General features: G+C 37.7%; 1 protein-coding gene, 1 long non-coding RNA gene and 1 pseudogene across 2 annotated transcripts in view; 2 read left to right on the plus strand and 1 right to left on the minus strand.

Annotated features, from left to right (window-relative positions):
- Nucleotides 1-21,960, minus strand: part of SPON1 (spondin 1) — a 414,385-nt gene that overhangs the window by 197,335 nt on the left and 195,090 nt on the right. Inside the window, exon 5 of the mRNA XM_069072920.1 lies at nucleotides 20,521-20,643. Within this exon, the coding sequence (XP_068929021.1) occupies nucleotides 20,521-20,643 (123 nt within the window). The remainder of the gene's footprint in view (nucleotides 1-20,520; nucleotides 20,644-21,960) is intronic.
- Nucleotides 1-21,960, plus strand: part of LOC138149785 (uncharacterized) — a 93,293-nt gene that overhangs the window by 60,816 nt on the left and 10,517 nt on the right. Inside the window, exons 2-3 of the long non-coding RNA XR_011165419.1 lie at nucleotides 609-671; nucleotides 20,416-20,536. This is a non-coding gene — a long non-coding RNA (uncharacterized lncRNA). The remainder of the gene's footprint in view (nucleotides 1-608; nucleotides 672-20,415; nucleotides 20,537-21,960) is intronic.
- LOC138150993 (succinate dehydrogenase [ubiquinone] iron-sulfur subunit, mitochondrial pseudogene) lies at nucleotides 10,087-11,067 on the plus strand (annotated as a pseudogene).

Here is a 21,960-nt window from a genome sequence, read left to right on the forward strand (position 1 = left end):
GAAACTGAACTCCAGAGAGCTTAAGAAAAGCTTGGCTTTCCCAAAGAGGTACAGAGAGTGACAGAGCAGAGACTCAAAGCAAGGGAGGCTGGGTTGCTCTGTGATTAGAGTGCTAGGACTCAGGAGGACCAGAGTTCAAGTCTGACCTCAGAAATACTAGCTGTGTGATCCAGGGCAAGTCACTTCACCACTGTCTTGGTTTTCTCATCTGTAAAATGGAAATAATAATAGCACCTATTTCATAGGGTTATTATGAGGGCTAGTTTGTGTGTGTGTGTGTGTGTGTGTGTGTGTGCGCGCGCACGTGTGTGCGTGTTAAGTGTCTGAGGGCAGAACCGAACTCTGGTCCTCCTGACTCCGGGGCCGGCGCTTTACTCACTGTACCACCTAGCTGCCCCTAACTTGTAGAGTATTTAGCACAATATCTGGCACATCGTAAGTGCTTAAGTAACATTAGATATTATTTATTATTAGCATTATTATTAGGTTCTCCGACTCTAATGATGGTGATTTTTCATTACACCAAATCAGTACGGCTAGAACCAGAATTTCATTTGACCAACCATGGCACACTTGTCTATATCTGATCCAATCTTCTCATTTTACAGATGAAGAAGCTGGTGGACAAGGAGTGGGGATAACTAACCGTCATGTCCTAGGCCACATAAATAGTAAGTAGCAGAGACAGCATATAACCCATGTCTTCTCTCTTCGAAGCCTCTGGCTATTTTTATTATATCCACAATGCCCTCATCTCTGTTTCTTAGGGTAAATGCAATTTGTATTACATGATTCAATACCACCGATACACATGAACCTTAACTGTGTTGGCCAGCAGAACCTGGCAGGAAGCCTCCTGGTTCCACTCCACTGAGCCAACAGCAATAAAATGAGATTTTACTCCCCATTGTTTATTGGCTTTGTGCTGCAACATCTTGGGAAAGTCCATGTGGTGAGAAAACATGGTACATTTTTTTTTCTCTGAAAAATCTTTCCAAACTCATTGTGCTAGCAAGAACTAAGGATTGGGGAAAAATGTAATGTTTCCTTTCCCCCTTAAAAAGTTAAATCAAATTTCATTGTTTGTTATGATGCCCTACCCCCATCTCTTATCCTGCCTAGAAGTCATGACATTCTCTTTGGGCTAAAGGTCATCACGGCCTTTGGACATACATGGCATCAGATAAATTCTGAAGAGCATTTGGATACTCTGGCTACAATTTTCTGTTCAGCCAGTTTCCAGAGTCTAGTACTGCCAAACCCACCCCCTCAGTGATATAAGTGAAATTTATAGGTGAGGAACCAACAGCTTAAGGAAGTTAAAGGACAGAATATTAGCTCCTGCATCAGAATGTAAGTTCTTTAAAAGTAAGGAATATTTTATTCTTTGTATTTGATTTCCCATTGCCTACCCTCTAGTAGCTGCTTAATAAATGATTATCGATTTACTGAAATGGCTAAATGACAACCATTTGTTGAGGGATATCATGATAAGGTGGATAAAGTGCTGGCCTTGGAGTCAGGAAGACCTGAGTTCAATTCCTGCCTCTGATACTTAGCTATCTGTGTGACATTGGCCTGGCCTCTGATATTCCTCTAGTTCTAAATCTCTGATCCAGGGATTGAGAGATATGATTTTATAGCAATATTCAGCAAGAGGCAGTATGGCATAGGAAAAAAGAAAGAAATCTGGGCTTGTTGTCATAAAGATAGGCTGATGGGTTCTAATCCTGTCTCCGACACTTACTATCTTCATAATTCTGGAAAACTTCACCTCTCTCAGGCTCTATATTCTAATCTATAAAATGGGAATAATGCTATCTTATATGTGAGGATTAAATGTATACAAAGCACTTTATGAATTTAAGGGCTATCTAAATGTCCAATTGGTGGCGGTGATAGTGATAGTGGTAGTAGTAGTAGTAGTAGCAGCAGCAGTAACTCTTATTATTAGCATTAGCATTACTACTACCATACAAGGGATCAGTATGACCAAAAGTTAGACAACAGTTTATGTCATGATGCCCTCTGTACTGCTCCTAGTGTGCCTGGGTTCATGTGTCCTCTGAGCTTTGTCAGTGCTATTGAATATTCCAGGAGACTCATGGTGAATTCTCATTTCCAGCACCAGAGATTTCCTGAAAAGAGAGGGCTGTTTCCCAGGCCTGAGACGGCTCTGTGTAGAGGTTATAGTAATCCCATTTTTAAAATAAGTAGTGGTGGTTTATCCGGCATAAACAATTCTTCATGGGGTACATTCTCACTAACTCATTTTTTGGAGAAGCTAAGTATGTAAATATTGTTACCTTGAGCAGATTTGGTGTGTAAATTCTGATGGAGTCAGATGATATGTTCTACCTTCACCTCCTCCACCACAATTTCATAATACTCTTTGGTATTTAGAACATTTTCTTGCAAATAGGAAGCTGCCCCTTCATTATTAAAACTGCACCCCCCTTCTGGTGGGAATATCAAAGTTGAAATTGGCAAACACGTTGGAAATATAAAATAAATACATAAGTGTTGGTAGCATGTTTACAATGTTTACCACATCCGTTGTGTCAGGGAAATTGGGCATATTAGTTTTAATAATTACTGATCTATAATTTGCTAATGAATTCAGCCTGTCTGAGGGGCAAGATTGCTGTGCCTCAATCTAGAATCTAGGAGCCAAGCCTCTTCATCGATGTCAGCTTGCCAAGAGCTCTGTTACAAGAAGATTTGGAATGCTCCCAACCATTGACATCCCACATAGGATCCCCCTGATAGCAGTCTGCCCTCTAGAAAATAACAAGACAATCATATCCAAGCCTCTGACTCCAAGCATGAACATCATCCAAGGAAAGGAGGGGAAGGTCCCCTATGACTTCAAGGGATGCATCATTTGGGCACTGGAGGAGTATACTGGATCATCATACCATGAATATGAGGACCAAAATCAGTACAGTGGTCAAGCTCAGTAAACAGAGGACATTGAACAGTCAGAGATGAATACCAGTAATAGCTTGGACCCCATCTGTTGGTTCATATATCCCCTACTGTGGTGGCAATTCTTTTAGATTCTGTTGATGACACAAAACTTCCTTTGGGGTGCTTTTCCACATCAGCGCTGAAAAATCAATGGCCTTTGATCTTACAATGACCAGGTGATCTATAAGGCTTTCAATAAAGACATGATTCTGCCATCCCAGACTTACGATGATGACATTGTGACAAGAAAATGGCAGTGACATTGAACTGTAGATGGGCAAACTTAATTCAGGTATATGTCACTTAAAAGAATTATCCTAGAAAGTTTGCAAAATATCTTAAGTCCCAATGATGTACATCAAAATCTCAGGAGTTGGGGCGGCCAGGTTGCTCAGCGAGTAAGAGCACCGGCTCACAGTGTCGGGATGACCTGGGGATCAAATCTGGGCTCAGATACTCAGCACCACACCCAGAAATAACTGGCTATGTAACCTTGAGCAAGTTACTTAACCCTGATTGCTTAAAAAAAAATCTCAGGAGTGCATTTTGAGTAAAAAAAAATAACCTTACACAAAATATGCCCCTTATTGCCAAAATGCTTCTGACAAAACAGCTTTAATGTGAGTTCATTAACAACCATGCAGTGCTATAGAATGTACCCTCTACTATTTTTGTAATAAATTATTTTTGTTTTGTTAAATATTTCCTAATTACATGCCAAAAAATTGACAATCTTGTTTTTGCCTCCTGAGTTTCAAATTCTCTCCCTCCCTAACACTCCTTCCACCTCATTGAGAATGCAAGAACTTTGATTTCCACTATACATGTGAGGTCATGCAAAACATAATTTCCATATTAGCTATGTTGCAAAAGAAAACAGAAACAAAATAAATTTATAAGAATAAAGCTTTTAAAAATTATGTTTCAATTTGCATTGAGAGTTTACCAGTTCTTTCTTTGGAGATGGATATTATTTTCCATCATTGATCCTTTGGAATTCTCTTGATTCACTAACTTGATTAGAATACCTAAGTCTTTCACAATTGATCACCTTTAAAATATTGTTGTTACAATGGACAATGTTTTCCTGGTTCTTCTTACTTCATTTTGCATAATTTCAAGTCTTCCCAGGTTTTTCTGAAACCATGCTGCTAATCATTTCCTATTTCACAACAGTATTTCAGCTCACAACTTGTTCAGCCATTCTCCAATTGAAGGACATCCCCTCAATTTCCAATTCTTTGCTAGCACAAATAGAAACTGCTATAAATATTTTTGTACATATAGATATTTTTCCTTTTTCCTTGATTTCTTTGGGATATTGGTCTAGTAGTTGTATTGCTAGGTCCCAGGGTATGCACAGTTTTATAGCCCTTTGGGCAAAGTATCAAAGAGTTCTCCAGAATGGTTGGACTAGTTCACAACTCTATCAACAATGCATTAATGTCCCAATCTTTCCACATCCCCTCCACTATTTGTCATTTTCCTTTTCTGTAATGTTGGCCATTTTGAAAGATTTGAAGTGGCATCTCAGACTTTGGTGTTTTGTTTTTTTGTTTTGTTTTGTTTTTTGTATTTCTCTAATCAGTAGGGGTTTAGGGCATTTTTTTCATGTGACTACTGAGAGCTTTGATGTCTTCCTTTGAAAACTGCCTGTTCATTTCCTTTGACCATTTAAAAACTGAGGAATGGCTCATCTTTATAATTTGGCTTAGTTACCTAGATATTTGAGAAATGAGGCCTTTATCAGAAAAACTAATTGCCAAATTTTTCTCCCAGTTTCTTGCTTTACTTCTAATTTTGCCTACATTAGTTTTGTTTCTATAAAAGCTTTTTAATTTCATATAATCAAATTTATCTACTTCCCCTAATATCTCTCTCTCTCTCTCTCTCATTTGGTCATATGCTCTTCCCTTATTCATACATCTGACAGGTATATTTTTTCATGCTCCTCTAATTTAATTATGATATCACCCTTGATGTGAAAATCATTTATCCATTTTGACCTTGTTATATAGTGTGAGATGTTGGTATATATATAGTTTCTGCCAAATTGTTTTCTCATTTTCTCAGCAATTTGAATTCTTAGCCTAAAAGCCTGGATCTTTGGTTTTATAAAAGACTCGATTACTATGGTCATTAACAACTGTATACTGTGTATCCAATCTATTTCACAGATCCACCACTTTATTTCTTAGCCAGTACTAGAATGTTTTGATGATTACCACTTTGTAATATAGTTTGAAATATGAAAATCTAAGTCCCCTTCTTTAACACTTTTTTTTCCTCATTGATTCCCTTGATATTCTCAACCTTTTGTTCTTTCAAATCCATTTTGTTACTATTTTTTCTAGCTCTCTAAAATAATTTCTGGTAGTTTGGTATATTACTGAATAAGTAAACTAATTTAGGTAGAATTGTCATTTTTATTAAGTTGGTTCAACCTACCCATGAGCGATTAATATTTTTTCAGTTGTTTAGATCTGACTTCATTTGTGTGAAAAATGTTTTGAAATTAGGTCCATATGAGTGCCTGGGTTTGTCCCAGCAGGTAGACTCCCAAGCATTTTCTATTATTTGCATTTATTTTAAATGGAATTTCTCTATCTTTTGCTGCTGGGTTTTGTTGGTAGTATATAGAAATGCTGATGATTTATTCTGATTTATTTTTTTTATCCTGCAACTTTGATGAAATTGTCAATTATTTCAATTTTTTTACTTCATTCTCTATGTATACCATCACATCATCTGCAAAGAATGATAGTTTTGTTTCCTCATTGTCTATTCTAATTCCTTCAACTCCTTTTCTTTTCTTATTGCCATAACTATCTTTCCCAGCACAATACTAAATAATGATTGTGATAATGGACATCTTTGCTTCACTCCTGATCTTATTGAGAAGGCTTCAAGTTTATATTACAGAAATGCTTGTTCTTTCTTTTAGGTAGATACTACTTAAGATTAAATATATATATATATATATATAACTGCCTAGATTAACAGAAGAACTAGAATACTCAGTCCTGTCTTAGAAAAAGAAACTGAACAAGCCATAAAGAGATCCCTAAGAAAAAATCCCCAGGACTTACTTTCAAGTTCATTGATCTTTCTTTGATTTCAATTTTGGTGTTTAATTGGGGATTTTTAATTTGTCCTTTTTCTGCTTTTTTTTTGGTTGTATTCCCAATCCATTGGTTTGTTCTCTCTCTTTTATTGATGTATGCACTTAGATAAAATTTGCAAGTACTGTTTTGATTGCATCCCACAAATTTGGAACAACAAATGTGGAGACAACAGTCTCATTCTTATGCTCTTTAATGAAATTATTGTTTCTATGCTTTGGTCTTTGTCCCCCTCATTCTTTAGGATTATATTATTTAGTTTTCAATGAGCTTTTAGTCAATACTTTTATGACCCTTTACTAATGTAATTTTTATTTCATTAGGGTCTGAAAATGGAGCATTTAATTTTTCTGCCTTTTTGCATTTGGTTGTGAGGTTTTTATGCCCTAATCCATGGTCAATTTTCGTGAAGGTGTCATGAACAGCTGAGAAAAAAAGTACGCTCCTTATTATTCCCATTCAGTTTTCTCCAGAATTCTATCATGTCTAACTTTTCTAAGATTCTAATCATCTTATTGAATTATTTCTTATTTATTTTATGATTAGATATATCTATCTGAGAAGGAAGAATTGAGGACCACCACTAGTTTGGCTTTACTGTCTATTTCCTCCTGTAATTAATTTTTCCTTTAAGAATTTGGATGCTATGCCATTTGGTGCATATGTGCTTTGTATTAATGTTACTTCATTATTTATGTTTCCTTTTATCAAGAGGTAGTTCCCTATTTTTACTTCAAATGAAGCATAATAGATTATGCTCCAGATCCTTATTTTTTAACTCTGTGGGTGTTTCTCTGCTTCAGGTATGTTTCTTATAAACAACACATTGTTAGATTCTCATTTCTAATGGATTCTCCTATCTGCTTCTAGTTTACAGATGAGTTCATCCCATTCACAGTCATAGTTATGACTGCTAACTATAAATTTCCCTACATCCTACCTCCCTTTGTTTATCCTTCTCTCTCTTTTTGTCCTTTTTCCTCCCCTAAAGTCTGTTTTGCTTCTGACCACTCCTGTCTTTTTTCTACCCTCCCTTTTATCACCTCCCTTTTTATTGTCTCCTTCTCCTCCTAATTCCCTGTTGGGGAAGATATATTTCTATTACCAGTTGAGTGTGTGTGTGTGTGTGTGTGTGTGTTCATCCTTTTTGAACCACCTTAGATGTGAGTTTCAAATGTTGCTTGCTCCCTCTTAAATTTCCCCCTCCACTATAAAAATTTTCCTTGTGCACCTCTTTTATGTGAAATAATTTCCCCCATTCTTTTTATCCCTTCTCCCAGGGCATCCCTCTTTCTCCACGACCCATTTTTTATATCATCCCAATATAATCAACTCACTCCTACACCTTTTATGCAGAATCCTTCTAATTGCCCTAATAATAATAAACTTCTTAGAAGATACATATATCATATTCCCATATAGAAAGTTATACAGGTTAACCTTGAATCCTTTGTGATTTCTCTTCCATGCTTACCTTTTTTTTTGCTTCTCTTCAGTGTTATATTTGAAAGCTGAATTTTCTATTCAGTTCTGGTCTTTTCACCTGAAATGCTTGATATTCCTTTAATTCATTAAATATCCATTTTCCCCCTGAACCATTATACTCAATTTTGCTTGGTAGGTTATTCTTAGTTGTAATGCCAGATCTTTTACTTTCCAGAATATCATACTGCAAGCTCTCTGTTCCTTTGACATGATGGCTGCTAAATCTTGTATGATCCTGACTATGACTCCACAGTATTTAATGGTTTCTTTCTGGCTGCTTGAAGGATTTATTTCTTGACCTGGGATCGCTGAAATTTGACCATAATATTCCTGAGAGTTTTCATTTTGGGATCTCAAATGCTGATCAGTGGATTTTACCCTCTGCTTCCAGGATATCAAGGTAGTTTTCCTTGATAATTCTTGAGATATCATCTCTAGGCTCTTTCTTTGATGATGGCTTTCAGGTAATCAAATAATACTTAAATTATCTCTTCTTAATCTATTTTCCAGATCAGTTATTTTGTAGTGAGATGGTTTATATTCTCTTCTATTTTTTTTCTTCCTTTGGACTTTATTTTAATGTTTCTTAATGTCTCATGGAGTCATTAGCTTCCACTTACCCAATTCTATTTTTTTAAGGAATTATTTTCTTCAGTGAACTTTTGTACCATTTTTCTCCATTTTGCCAATCATGTCTTTTTAAGGAGTCATTTTCTTCAGTACTTTTTATGTCTTTTTTAAACCAAGCTGTTAATTGTCTTATCACAATTTTCTTCTTTTGCTTTCTTTTCTTTGCCTATTTTTTCCTCTACCACTTTTATTTGATTTTGAAAATAATTTTTTTAGAATTTTCCAAGAGTTCTTGCTGGATCTGTGTCTCAACCACATATTTTTGAGACTTTGCATATAGCTGTTTTGACTTCATATTGCCTTCTTTTGAGTTTGTCTTGATTTTCCCTGTCACCAAAGAAACTTTTATAGTTAGATTCCCTTTTTTGTTGTTTGCTCATTTTTCCACCCAATTTCTTGGTCTGGAACTTTATATTAATGTTGGATTCTGTTCCCATCATGGGTTGGGTAGCTCTATTTCAAGCTTCAGGTTTTTTCACACTGCTGTTTTCAGAGCTAGTTCTGGAAAATTGCATGTTTTGGGGACTTCCAAGGTGGTGTGATCTGGGAAGAGGTGTGGTCAGTGCTCTCTTTCTCTGGTCCTTATCCAGGAAGAACCCCTGATCCTTTGGGATTGTAATCAATTGTTCTCCTCAGGACCCCTCTCCTTTAGGACTGGAAATGATACTGTTTCTCAGCATTCCTTATACCTTAGGGCTAGAAGTGATACTGCCCCTCAGGGCTCCTACTCCCTCATGAATGAAAGAGCTCCTCTCTGCCCTTGAACTATGACTCAGAAGTCAGTATAGGTAATCGAGTTGCCAAATGCACTAGGTCCTGTGTCTAGTGCTAGCACAGGAATACCCTGTAATCTCTTTCTGACCATTTACCTGGTTACCTTACCATATTTGGTTTAGGAGCTCCTGAAGCTGCTTCTGCTTCTGTATCCACCACTGGTATTTCATCCATGTGGACTCTGGGCCAGCCTCCTCCCTTATGTCATAGATCTCTCCAATTTCCTACATTGTCTGGGGCTAGAAGAATATCTCACTCTGACATTTTGTTGTCTCTACCACTGCAGAATTTGATTTGAGATGTTATTTTAAAGTTGTTTAGAGAGAAATATTGGGAGAGCTTGACTGAGTACTTCTCTATTCTGCCATCTTGGCTCTATCCCCAGAAGTCTTACCCTCCACTATTAGGATTTATGATAAGTGTACCTTTTTTCTAAAGAGTAGCAGCAACTGTAAGAGTAGTGAAGCGCTCTGGATAGGAAAAGCCCTGAGGCCTCATAGGTATTTCCTAAGCAGAAGAGATATGCTTCCCCTGGGTCCTATTCCAGTCTACAAAGCACAAACTTCCCTAAGTCTTGTTTTGTTCTTGCTGCTGCTGCAACAGATGTTCCCTGATGGCTTATGGACAATAGAGAGATACATAGTCTATAGACATAGGCATTGTTGTACTAACAGATGACATGCTCAGCCAACTGGCAGTTGACACAAAGCAAGAAGAAGAACAAATATGATGGGTAACAGAATTGGGATCCAATATGATTGAAACAGATTAGACCAATGGGTCAAATCAAAGAAGAGAAAATTTAATAAGTATAAATGTCAAATTACAAAACTGGGTTCAAAAATCTATTATACAAGTTCTGAATGAGAATGAGGTGTTAAAAAACAAACTAGGAATTTTGGGGAATTGCAAACTAGTTTCAACAACTGTTGACACCAAAACCAATCAAAGCTGCCAACAGAACATAATGAAAATTTAAGGTACATTAATAAAAGCCTGGTAACCAGAATGAGAGATACTTGTTAAGTATTATGACTACATCTGGAATATTAAATATTGTTCTATGTATCATATATTAAAAAGGACCTGGGGCGGGACAAGCGTGACACCACAGGCCAAGATGGAGGCAGTGGTCGGAGTCTCCTTGAAGCGCAGTCTTGTCCCAGGGGTCGCTCTGCTTCCTGGGTTCCAGGCCTGCCTAGGGGCCCAGACAGCAGCTGCTACAGCTCCTCGCCTCAAGAAATTTGCCATCTACAGATGGGACCCAGACAAGCCTGGAGATAAGCCGAGAATGCAGACTTATGAAATCGATCTGAACAAATGTGGCCCGATGGTGTTAGATGCCTTGATCAAGATTAAAAATGAGATAGACTCCACACTGACCTTCTGAAGATCATGCCGAGAAGGCATCTGTGGTTCCTGTGCAATGAACATCAATGGGAACAACACACTGGCGTGCACCAGAAGAATCGATTCCAACCTCAGCAACGTCTCCAAAATCTACCCTCTTCCCCATATGTATGTGATGAAGGACCTCGTCCCGGATCTGAATAACTTCTATGCTCAGTATAAATCCATTCAGCCTTACTTGAAGAAGAAGGACGAATCCCAGGGGGAGGGGGGGAAGGAGCAGTATCTTCAATCCATAGAAGATCGAGAGAAGCTGGACGGGCTCTACGAGTGCATCCTCTGTGCCTGCTGCAGCACCAGCTGCCCTAGCTACTGGTGGAATGGAGACAAGTACTTGGGACCCGCAGTCCTCATGCAGGTCTATTGCTGGATGATTGACTCCAGGGACAACTTCACAGAGGAGCGGCTGGCCCAGCTGCAGGCCCCATTCTCTTTGTACCGATGTCACACCATCATGAATTGTACCAGGACCTGCCCTAAGGGACTGAATCCAGGAAAAGCAATAGCTGAAATCAAGAAGATGATGGCGACCTACAAGGAGAAGAAAGCTCTTGCTTAGATGTCTCCAGCCTTATCATGAACTGTAGGCCCCACGGAGCTGAACCTAATTTATGTCTGATTGGACTTCAGGGTCCTGGGTTTTCATGAATATTGCATGTCCAATGACAGCTTCAAGAAGTAAATAAAGAGCATACTACTTTATTAACAAAAAAAGGACCTAGACAAGCTAGAGGAGATCCAGAGATTGAGAAAATTTGAAATCATGCAAAAGAACTGGCTGAAGGAACCAGGGATCCCTTCCATTCAAGGTCCACATCAGTTGTATAGTACCAAGCTTTCAATTCAATTCAAGAAACATTGAGTTTGCCATTTGCAAAACTGTGATGTGCAAGGCAACCATTTACTAGGAATAAAAAGATAGGAAATGGCATAGTCCCTGCTCTCAAAAAACTTATTTCCACTGAGTTAATGTCCAAAATCATGAGTCTGGGTGAATGGGAGGAAGAGTATAATGCCCTCAATGGAAACAAGACATTTGAAAAGTGGGCCATATGTGAGAAAATGAGTTTTTGTTTTAACATATCAGAATCGAGTTGACATTAGTATATCAAAGTAGAAGCTACTAGGAGGCAATTGAGATTGTAAGACTCAAAGTCAAAGGAAAGATTAGGGTTAAATATTTAGTTTTGAAAGAGACTGCTTCATGTTTTGGTGAGAGAGGAACTTGCAAAGAAAGAATCAAGCAAGCATTAGCTTTGGATCACAATCCTGATGAAGACAGCATCTTCTTTCCCTCTGAGGAAACTACTAATATGGAGCAGACTCTTTTCACCACATTAAATTCAATTCTAAAACATTTATTAAGTAGCTACAATGTGCAAAGCACACTGCTAAGAACTAAATATGACACAAAGATGGACCAATTGGTTCATTCACCTCAATCAACCTAACCCATTGAATTAGTTGGATAGTTCTATTTTTAAAAATGTCTAGGGATAGCAGTTTGATCACTATATTTAATTACTTTTTCCAAGGCTAATGGAGACAGGTTAAGAATCACACATACCCCCATGAGGTTACATGAATTACTTCATCCAATATCCTGAGAGTAAAGCATTCCTTCAAATTAAAAAAAAATGTCAAGTTATATAGTTATATGTAGATTTGGGAGGAAACAAATCTGTAATTCCTTTTCTACACCCCAATTTTGACTAAAATTGCTCCCAATTTATGCATTTCTCGTGAAGCAGCCCTGAAGCTGACCCATGTGCCCCACAAACACATTATTCTTCTAGAATAGCTTAAGTACAAGGCAGCATGAATTTCCTTAGAATTACCAAGGGTGAACAATGGGTTTTACAGCTTATTGTATTTTAGCCTTTTTGTGTGTGGGTAGGGGGAATTAGAGGAGATGTTTTAAATCATAATTGTTCCAAAAGCATTTCAAAAATTTCAAGGCAGTTTCCAGAGGCCTCCCACAGTGAAATAGTTCAGGCAGTATTGACTGATATATCACTGGATTCCAAGCCTGATGAGTGTGGTGGGCTTCCAGGATGTTAAATTCATGACTATACATGAGTAAGATAAATCTCAGGCTAAGGTCAAATTACCTGAGACTCTTCTCTTTAGACTGATGTCACATAAAATCTACCCCTTATAGTTGAATAGGAAACACACACACACACACACACACAGGAAGCAAATCATATACTGCCCCTTCCTTGAACTCAGATACTACCTTTCATATTCCAACACCTCCCTCAATTAGTGGTGGTAATTCCATGATGGCATCAGGGGAAGTAGGAGGGGGTGAATGGAGGAGAGAACATGATTTTGACTTTTAAAAGATAATTCAGTAATCATACACAGCTAAGCTGACAAGTGGAAGCATCTAAAAAATATCGTAGAGGAAGAACAAGAAGCCATCTGGTCCAGTCCCCTCATTTTATAAACAAGGAAACCAAGGACCAGAAAGATTAAGTGACTTGTCTAAATTCATACATGTAGCAAATGGCAGAAATGGAATTTCAGCTTAGGTCCCATGACTCCTCCAAGTTCAGCGCTCTTTACGCTGCACCAAAAGGTGATGTTTGGCTGCTTGCCAAGAGGTTAGGGCCCAGATAAAAACAACTTTCAACCTCATCTTTTTTTTAACTAATTTCCTGTCCCATTTGACAAATGCTTCCCATTGACTTCCTCCATTATTCTTTGAAGATTAGCTACCCTCTCTCAGACATGTTGGTACAGGGTTGACTAGTCACATAATATATCCTGAAGAAAGAAATCTGTGTCAAATTAGATTTGCCAATAGATAAATAATGCAATGATGAAATTTAAAAACAAATCATTAGAAAACTTGTTTCATGCCACCTAAGCTATGTGAAGGCCCCATAAATTTTTAGTCAAATCCTACAAAGCTTAGTTACCTCCTCTTTACCATCAGAATCACTGAATTGTTCCAAAACCAAGTTATTACAACAAGACTTACTTTCACCATTAGTAGTTTGGAGAAACTTAGCCTTTTCACATTAATCTAGAAGGACATTTTCAATACATTAGTTGAATTTCACCCATTGATCTATTTTCCATTTCCTTAGGTCAAGTTCAAATGGGATCACAATCACTAGATAGAAACACAATACAGGGTAAGTTTCTAGCAATAATGGGAAAACTTTCTTCTCAAGATTACCTTGATAACTGAGTAAAACTCTTTCACCTAGTTTGCTTGACTGGACCAACTATTGCTCAAGTTCTAGCTCCAATCTCCTTTATCTTCTCTTTGGAGGATAATAAAACCATTATCCCTGGGATTTGACCAAAGACATCTTATAATCTAATATCCAAATCTAAAAAAAGAATCTCTTTTATAATTTCAATAACTGATACTCTTCCAGTCTCTGCTTAGATAACTAGTGATGGGAAATTACTAATTCATGATACAAAATACATGTAATATCTCTTCGACACAATAGCCTTCAAATATTTGAAGAAGATAATGTGACTAAATAAAAAGTCTTCTCTTCTCCTGACTAAGCATTCCAAGTTCTCTCAACCAAATCTCCCATAGCATGATTCTGAGTTCCCCCATCATCTTGGTCACCCTCAATGGACCATTTGCTATTTTGTTATCAAGCCTTCATAAAATGTTCCATGAGAACTGGAGAAAAAAATCTACAACCACAAAGCATAGCAAAGTGTAAGGAGAAATAGCAGAGTCATGATCACATTTTGGGTGCTGAGTCACACAGGTGACTTTTATTAAGCCTGAAATGCACTCCTGTACTTTATTCATTCCAAATATTGCCTGGTCATACCTCTTTCTGCAAGTCTGAAAAGTTAGCTTTTAATATGGGTGTGTATGGGTGTGTGTGTGTGTGTGTGTGCATGTGCAAGTATATAACTTTGTTTTTCCCTATTAACTTTCAGCTTACCACATTCAGTCTATCACTTCAATCTATCAAGATCATTCATTTCCCAATTCTATCTTCCAATGTATTAGTTATCAATACTAGAGATTTTTGCTCCATAAGATCTGATATGCACACCCCATTTACACTTTCATCTTATCATTTATTTTTTAAAAAAGTGTTGCCAAAAAAGGACAAAATCCTTTTGAGATTTCCCTGAAGTTTCTCACCAGGTTGGCATTGGCCAATGGATCCTCTCTCTTTGGGTGCTGTCATTCAGGTAGCTTAAAATCTAGTTGACTATTCTATCTTCTAACCCATGTTTCTCTGCCTTGCCCGTGAAGCTCATGAGCAACTTGGTCAAATCCCTTGCCAAAATAAGTATACTCTAAGGCCTTCTCCTAACTGAATGTTGTTCATTGTAATTGCAGGTAAGGTGGGATTTTTGTTGTTTTCTTTTTGGAGTTCAGTTTCCCAGGCTCAGGCTAAATTATGAACATCTGAAGAATTGATCTCCTTTGAACCCTGATAATTCACAGCTGTGCTGAGGCACATAGGTTTCATGCTATAGGATCTGAGCCAATCAGGGGCTGAGTTTTTGTTATATATTCTGGGAGGTTGGCATTTTACTTTGGGACTTTGCTCTGGAGAAGGATCTTTTGATTTCCTGGTAGAGACTCTGGGTAGCCATGTGTTTGGAGCCCCTCCCCCCAACTACTTAGATATCTGTGCTTTCTCAATCCAGTGACGTATGTAAATCATATAGCAATATTACTTTACTCAGACAGTTGGAGCCCTGTCTTTGCATTAATTTCTCTGCTTGTATCTTCTCCAAGTTCGTGGTGCTGACCTTTCCCCTGAACTAGTGAATGTAATTAAAAGTAGGATTGTTAACCCCTTTAAAACTGTCTTTCCTTTAGAAAGAGATCAAAGAACCTGTGCTACCAGCCCACCCTGTGTGCTACTGTGGCTAATACAGTCATTCATTGTCACATCCAACTCTTCATGACCCCATGAACCACAGTACACAGGCCCTTCTAGCTTCCACTATCTCCCAAAGACTATCCAAGTTCATGTTTGTTTCCATGACAATATCTATCCATGTCATCTTTGCTCATGTTTATTTTCATGACACTATTCATCTCATCCTCTGCTGTCCTCTTCTCCTTTTGCCTTCAATCTTTCCCAACATCAGGAGTCTTGTCTTCTTGCTATATGGCCAAAGTATTTAAGCTTCAACTTTGTTATTTGTCCAATGAGTGGTCCAAATTAATTTCTTTAAGTACTGACTAATTAGATATCCTTGCTTTCCAAAAGTCTTCTCCAGCACCACAGTTTGAAAAGCCTCAAGTCTGCGGCATTCAGCTTTCCTCATACTCCAACTTTTACATCTGTACATTACTACTGGAAAACCACAGCTTTGACTATATGGCCTTTTGTCAACAAAGCAATTTTTTTTTGCTTTTTAGTACTGTCCAGATTTTCCATAACTTTCCTTCCAAGGAGCAAATGTCTTTTAATTTCATGGCGGCAGGCACCATCTGCAGTGACGTTTGAGCCCAAGGACATAAAATCTTATGCTCCTTCCATTTTTTTCTCTATATATTTTCCAAGAAGTTATTGGACCAGTTACCACAATCTTAGTTTTTTTTTTAATGTCAAGCTTCAGGCCAGCTTTTCACTCTCCTCTTTTACCCTCATCAAGAAGGTTCTTAGTACTTTACTTTCTGCCATCAGAGTTGTGTCTTCTGCATATCTGAGATTGCTGATAATTCTTCTGGCAACCTTAGTTCCAGTTTTTGATTCACTCAACCTGACCTTTTGCATGGTGCATTCTGCATATAAGTTAAATAAATAAGGTGGCAATATACAGCCTTATATTCTTTTCCCAATCTTCTTCCAATCAGTTGTTCCATGTTTCATTGTAACTGTTGATTAATGACCAGCATGAAGGTGTCTCTCAGGAAACAAGTAAGATGATCTGGTACTCCCATCTCTTTGATGGCTTGCCACATTTTGTTTTGATCCACACAGTCAAAGTCTTTAGGGTAGTCAATGAACTAGAAGTCGATTTTTTTTTTTCCTGGAACTCCCTTTCTTTCTTCACAATCCCAGTGAATCTTTTCCATTTGTTCTCTAGTGCCTCTGCCTCTCCAAAAAAACCAGCCTGAATTTCTGGTAATTCTTGGTTCATATATTGCTTTTTTTTCCACCTGACCTTTTTAACCTTGTTAAATAAAAAAAAAGAAAATGAGGTTTGTCTGGTATGACTTATTCTGGCTCGCAGGGATCAGTCTCCCTTTCAGAATATCTCTAAGGGATCCATGTAATACTAAGTTGTAGAATTTTGTCAAGAAATTAAAGACTCAAAAGGGCAGCTAGATGGTGCAAATGAATATTTCCCTGGAATCAAGAGGACCCGAGTTCAAATCCAGCCTCAGACACTTACTAGCTGTATGACCCTAGGCAAGTTTGCCTCAGTTCCTTATCTGTAAAATGAAGTGGAGGAGGAAATGGCAAACCATTCCAGTATCTTTGCTAAAAAAAAACCAGAGGGCATCTCAAAGAGTTGGACACAACTGAAATAACAACAATAAAAATAACTCAAAAGCCTATAACTTGAAGAATCTATCTGCTTTCCCTTTTTGCATAGTTCATGAGATACTTTCCCATTTCCTATCTCACATCACTTTTGTATTCATGATTTTTCAAATATTTCTAGCATTGGTTCCATAACCTCCCTGGTCATTTCTCCTAGTCTCTCAATGGCTCATCTGGGCCTGAGAATTTGGTCACATTGGAGGTGGCGAGGTGCTCTCTTATCACCTCTTCACTTTTCTTGGACTTCAATTCCTTGCTATTCATTTTTGTTCTCTTCTCCCCATTTGACGGCCTTGTTTTCATCTGCACCAGCATAGGAAGAGCCATCGTCATTAATACATCACATATCTTTGAAGTATGATGTTACCATTTTAGATTAATTTAACATCAATGATTTACAAAACAGAGCTCTTCTCCCAGAACTACCGGAGAGTCACCATTTGGCAGCCTTCATAAGATCAAGTACGAGAGTTAGGGAAACACTCCACAAAATAAGTAAAATGAAATGCATAAATCCCTAAACCTCAAATATACAAATATATAAAACCACCAAAAATTTTGAAGAACAGATCAAATTGTACGAATGGTCTTATACTATGTTAAAAATAGGGCAGAGAATGTGGAGCCAGTTCCCTCTCCCAGGACATCAGTGGGGAGTAGGTGTATTTCCTAGAGGAGCAAGGATCACAGACTCAGCCCCTAGATCTCCCAGCTAAGCAAGCAACAGCAGGTTGCCAAAAGCAGACTTCTGAAAAGACTGAAAAAAATATGTATGTGTGTGTGTGTGTGTGTGTGTGTGTGTGTATGAAAGAGAGAGAGAGAGAGTATTATGAAGCCAGGGATAACCAGAAACCCAGAAACCTAAACTCAGAAGAAGAGAATAAACTATAAAATATCTGTAAGATATCTCCCTAGAAAAAACCTATGTACAACATACTTTTATGCTCAATTGCAGTAGTAACATTTTCTCCATCACTTTCTTAAGTCCAGACAGTCAACAAAAGAAGAATCAAGCTACACCATTTGCCAGTTTCCAAGGTTCAAATGTTCACATTGAAATTTCATATTTTCTTCTCTTATGGCTGGCTCCAGCATACCTCTTACTCCAAGGTGAACATTGAATAAAATAGAGGACCTCCAAGCATCCCTAGCAGAGAGACCAAATCTGAGTAGAAAGTTTAAAATATAAACATGAAAAGAAATAAACATAAAAAGACAAATTTAAGTGAGCAAATAAAAAAAGTTTTTTATAGAAATGAAATGTTTGCATTCTATTAGGGAGTAGGGGGACAAGCATCTCCTAAAAACTATAATATAAGCAAGTGACACAGACAAAATTAAACAAGATGGAGGTCCTGGAAGTGTTTTGTTGTTGTTGTTATGTTGTGATAATCTTTTTTTGTTGTTGGTTTTGCTTTTTGGAGGGGGAAGGTGGGACAACTGGGGTTAAATGACTTGCCCAAGGTCACACAGCTAGTAAGTAGTAAGTGTCTGAGGCAGGATTTGAACTCAAGTCCTCCTGACTCCAGGGCTGGTACTCTATTCACTGTACCTCCTAGTCACCCCATATGTTGTGATGATCTTAAAAGAAGAAAGGAAAGGGAGGAGGAAAGGACACACTATGAAAGAAAGAAGTAAGTGATTGTTCTCACATAATGGAGAGGCAAAAGTAAAAGTCTGCACAAAGAAATATGATCAGTGCAATGATTAACCACAATCCCAGGTAATTAATGATTCAGAATGCTGCCTACCTCCTGACAGAGAGGTGTTGGAATCAATATGCAAAATGAGAAATGCATTTCTGCGCATGGTCAATGGGGGTATTTAAAAATGTTTGCTTCAATTTGCACATTCATTGCAGGGTCTTTTCTTTTTCTTTTTTTTCCTAGTAAGGGGCTGGGGTGGGAAAGAGAGAAGGCAGATGCTTGTTCATTGAAAAATAATAAAATTTAATTAAAAATAAATGAAAATTGGTTTTTAAAATACTGCCACAGGGGAAAAACATGAAGGCAGAAGAAGGCAAAGCAGTATTCACTCTGTCAGGGGTTACTACTCTGCCTTCTTTGGTACTATTTCTAAAGACCTAACCAACTAACCTTTGTTTTCTACAAGAAAAAAAATTGACCACTCGCAAACAATAGAGACTCTCTACTCCTCCCTCTCCCTATCTGTACATGCAGCAAAATTTTTCCATTTTAATGAGGTTTGGATACAACAGAGCAATTCTGTTGTCCCTTCAAATCACTTAAATTGAAAATCTCTGTGTATAGTTATCTGGATACAATTCTAAAATGCCACTAGCTTTACATAAAAGCTAAGAGAGTGGAACCATCAAAAAGAATTGGCAGATAGCAGGAAGTACAATCCCTCCTCATTTATCCAGCCACATCAGGAAATGAGCTCTTCCATGTATGTGATTTTTTTCCAGGATAACTGAAGCTGGTCCCTTTGGGCACCGGTACTTTGAGCTTGTGCAGTTTTGATGGAAATCTTTCTAAGATACATTACACACTTTCCTGCCTTCTTAAATAGAGGATCCTGAATGCAATTTAACCCTCTGCTGATGATACAAGTTTGCCATTATGAAAATCTGTTTGTATACTGTACAAAAAGTGCAGTTATACCTTGGGGGGATGCTGAGGCAAAGAGAAGTATTTACCTTGACACTGAATGGTTATACAAAATGTCTCACTTGGTTAGTCCTATGCCTACTTTTTAGGTTTTGCATCTTTTCCTTCACTGTTATGATGTCAGTCAGCACTTTTTTGGCTAGTAAACATCCAATAACTTCCCCACTCACTGTCTAACCTGAAGCTTCCAGGTTGGACTTGGCTTCCAAGATTATAATAACTGTAAGTTAAATAAGAATCCCCAAGGCTCTTAGTAAGAGCCCAAGTGCTAGGAAACAGGAGCTTGGTGGTAACTCTTTAGGTCTCGAGAGACTTTTTCATATTTAACTCTGGGTTCAGAACTGAGTTCTAGAAACTGTCCATAAGAGTATCTCCCAAAGGAAAAGGAGGTTAAAATTATTATATAATTATCATAAATTTATATAGATATTACATATGATTACAGGGAAATGAATAGGGACTGGAGCTACAATTTCATTGATATAGGGAACTCCCTGATGAGGAAAGCCCCTCTACCAATGCAAGTCAAGCCCTTCTCTGCAACTTATAGGCATATTATCAGGGAGTTGTCTAGAACACTGAAAGCTTAAGTGACTTGCCCAGATTCATAAAGTCAATATGTGTCAGAAGGACTAGAAATCCATTCTTCTTGACTTTGCCTCTGTGTGTATATATGGATCTGTGTATATACATACATATATACACGTGTCTGTATGTTACAAATTTTGAGAACACTAATTGGGAAAATGCCATGCAAAAAGTTAAATGTACTGAGTTATGCTTGATTTAATTATATTAATTACAATTTTCCTTAAACCATTTATTTTGTAGTTGCTTTTCCTCACTCCAACAGGCCTTAACTGAGCTCCTCTTTTTTCTCTGCAGTCATATCTCTCCACAGACTATCTGGTTGAGCCTCCAGTCATACTGAACTTTCAAACACTTCCTTCCCTCCCTCTCCCCAACCTTCCCAGCAGCACATGCACTCACGTGGATAATCCTTGGGGTGAGTCTTTTCTGACCAATTCCCATAAAATGTGAGCCTGTATTTAGCAGTTCCACATGCACAGCAGTCTAAGATTGGTCTGTCGGTCACCCCATCAAATGTTGAATCTGAAACAGAACAGAAGAAAATATCACAAGGTTGGTAAAGAAACTCACAAAGACAGTAACTTGTTAGAGAGCCATGACATCGCAGACGAGGCACCGTCACATGCCCAGCAGTAATAAAATACAAAACCTACCCAGCATTCCAGAGAGGTAATGATTCTATGTATAGGCTTTATATGAGCATACTGATTCCCAATTTTTATAAGGAAATATGCAAATAAATGCTTCCTGCCACATGTAAATTCTCAGTGGCAACAAGGACTGGTTTCTGAAGGCTTGGACAGAGTAGATAGAGAAACAGACATGGTTCAATTTAACGAAAGTAAAAGGAAGAATTTTTCAAGATGCTTAACTGCTCATACCAATGGTTGAAAGACTCCACCAAGAGGGTCAGTCTACCCCTAACCACCCACAGTTTAGTCCTTTCACTTCACCTCTGTGCTCAACAGATGCCATGTAATTCATTTGTACATGAGTCCTCTCTACTCCCATTTTTAGTTATTGATAGCTAACAAGGAGAGAGTGTCACATGAGCAAATAGTTTTTCCACTTGTCAGATTCCTGGCCTTGATTTTCCAGCATCATGAACACAATTTCCCTCAATGTGACCTGTTTCAATCACATCATTCTTCTGTTCCTTCAATAACTTTTAGCAGTTTAATAGCAAAAAGTCCTTTTTTTTACCTAGTTGAACATATATTCTTACACAATTTTAAAAGAACTGCACAATAATGATCAAAGCTGTCATTTATATAGTGCTTTAAAGTTTTATACACACTCTCTCATTTGACCCTTATAAAAGAAGTGGGACAGACATCATTATTCCCATTTGGCAGATGAGAAAACTAAAGCTCAGAAATGAAATGCCTTGCTCAAAGTGACACATTCAGGAACTGGTAAAATCTATCTCAAACTGAGGCTTCCTAGTTCCTAATCTATAACAACATACTCTTTCTTTAAGAAAATAAAATTCTTGAATATCAGGAGTAGTGTCTTGTAATATTTCATATAGGAAATTCAATTAATATTTTCCTTTGAAATGAGTTAATCCTCTTTTTATTTTATTAAATGCCTTATTAACTTCTAGTTTACATCATTCATTTCTGCAAGATTTTGAGTTACAAATTTTCTCCCCATTTTTCCCCTACCCACCACCCCAAAATAGAAATCCCATTGGATATCCCCTCCTCCAATCTGCTCTCTCCTTTATCTTCCCCTCTGACATTCCAGTAGGGCATGGTGGATCTCTATGCCTCGGTGCCTGTATATCTCATTTCCCACTTACATGTAACATAATATTAATAGTTCTCTCTCTCTCTC

This window comes from Petaurus breviceps, unplaced genomic scaffold (genome assembly GCF_028583685.1).
Source record: "Petaurus breviceps papuanus isolate PSGF00001 unplaced genomic scaffold, PetGlider_PUasm1.0 140, whole genome shotgun sequence".
In the NCBI taxonomy this organism is placed as follows: Eukaryota; Metazoa; Chordata; class Mammalia; order Diprotodontia; family Petauridae; genus Petaurus; species Petaurus breviceps.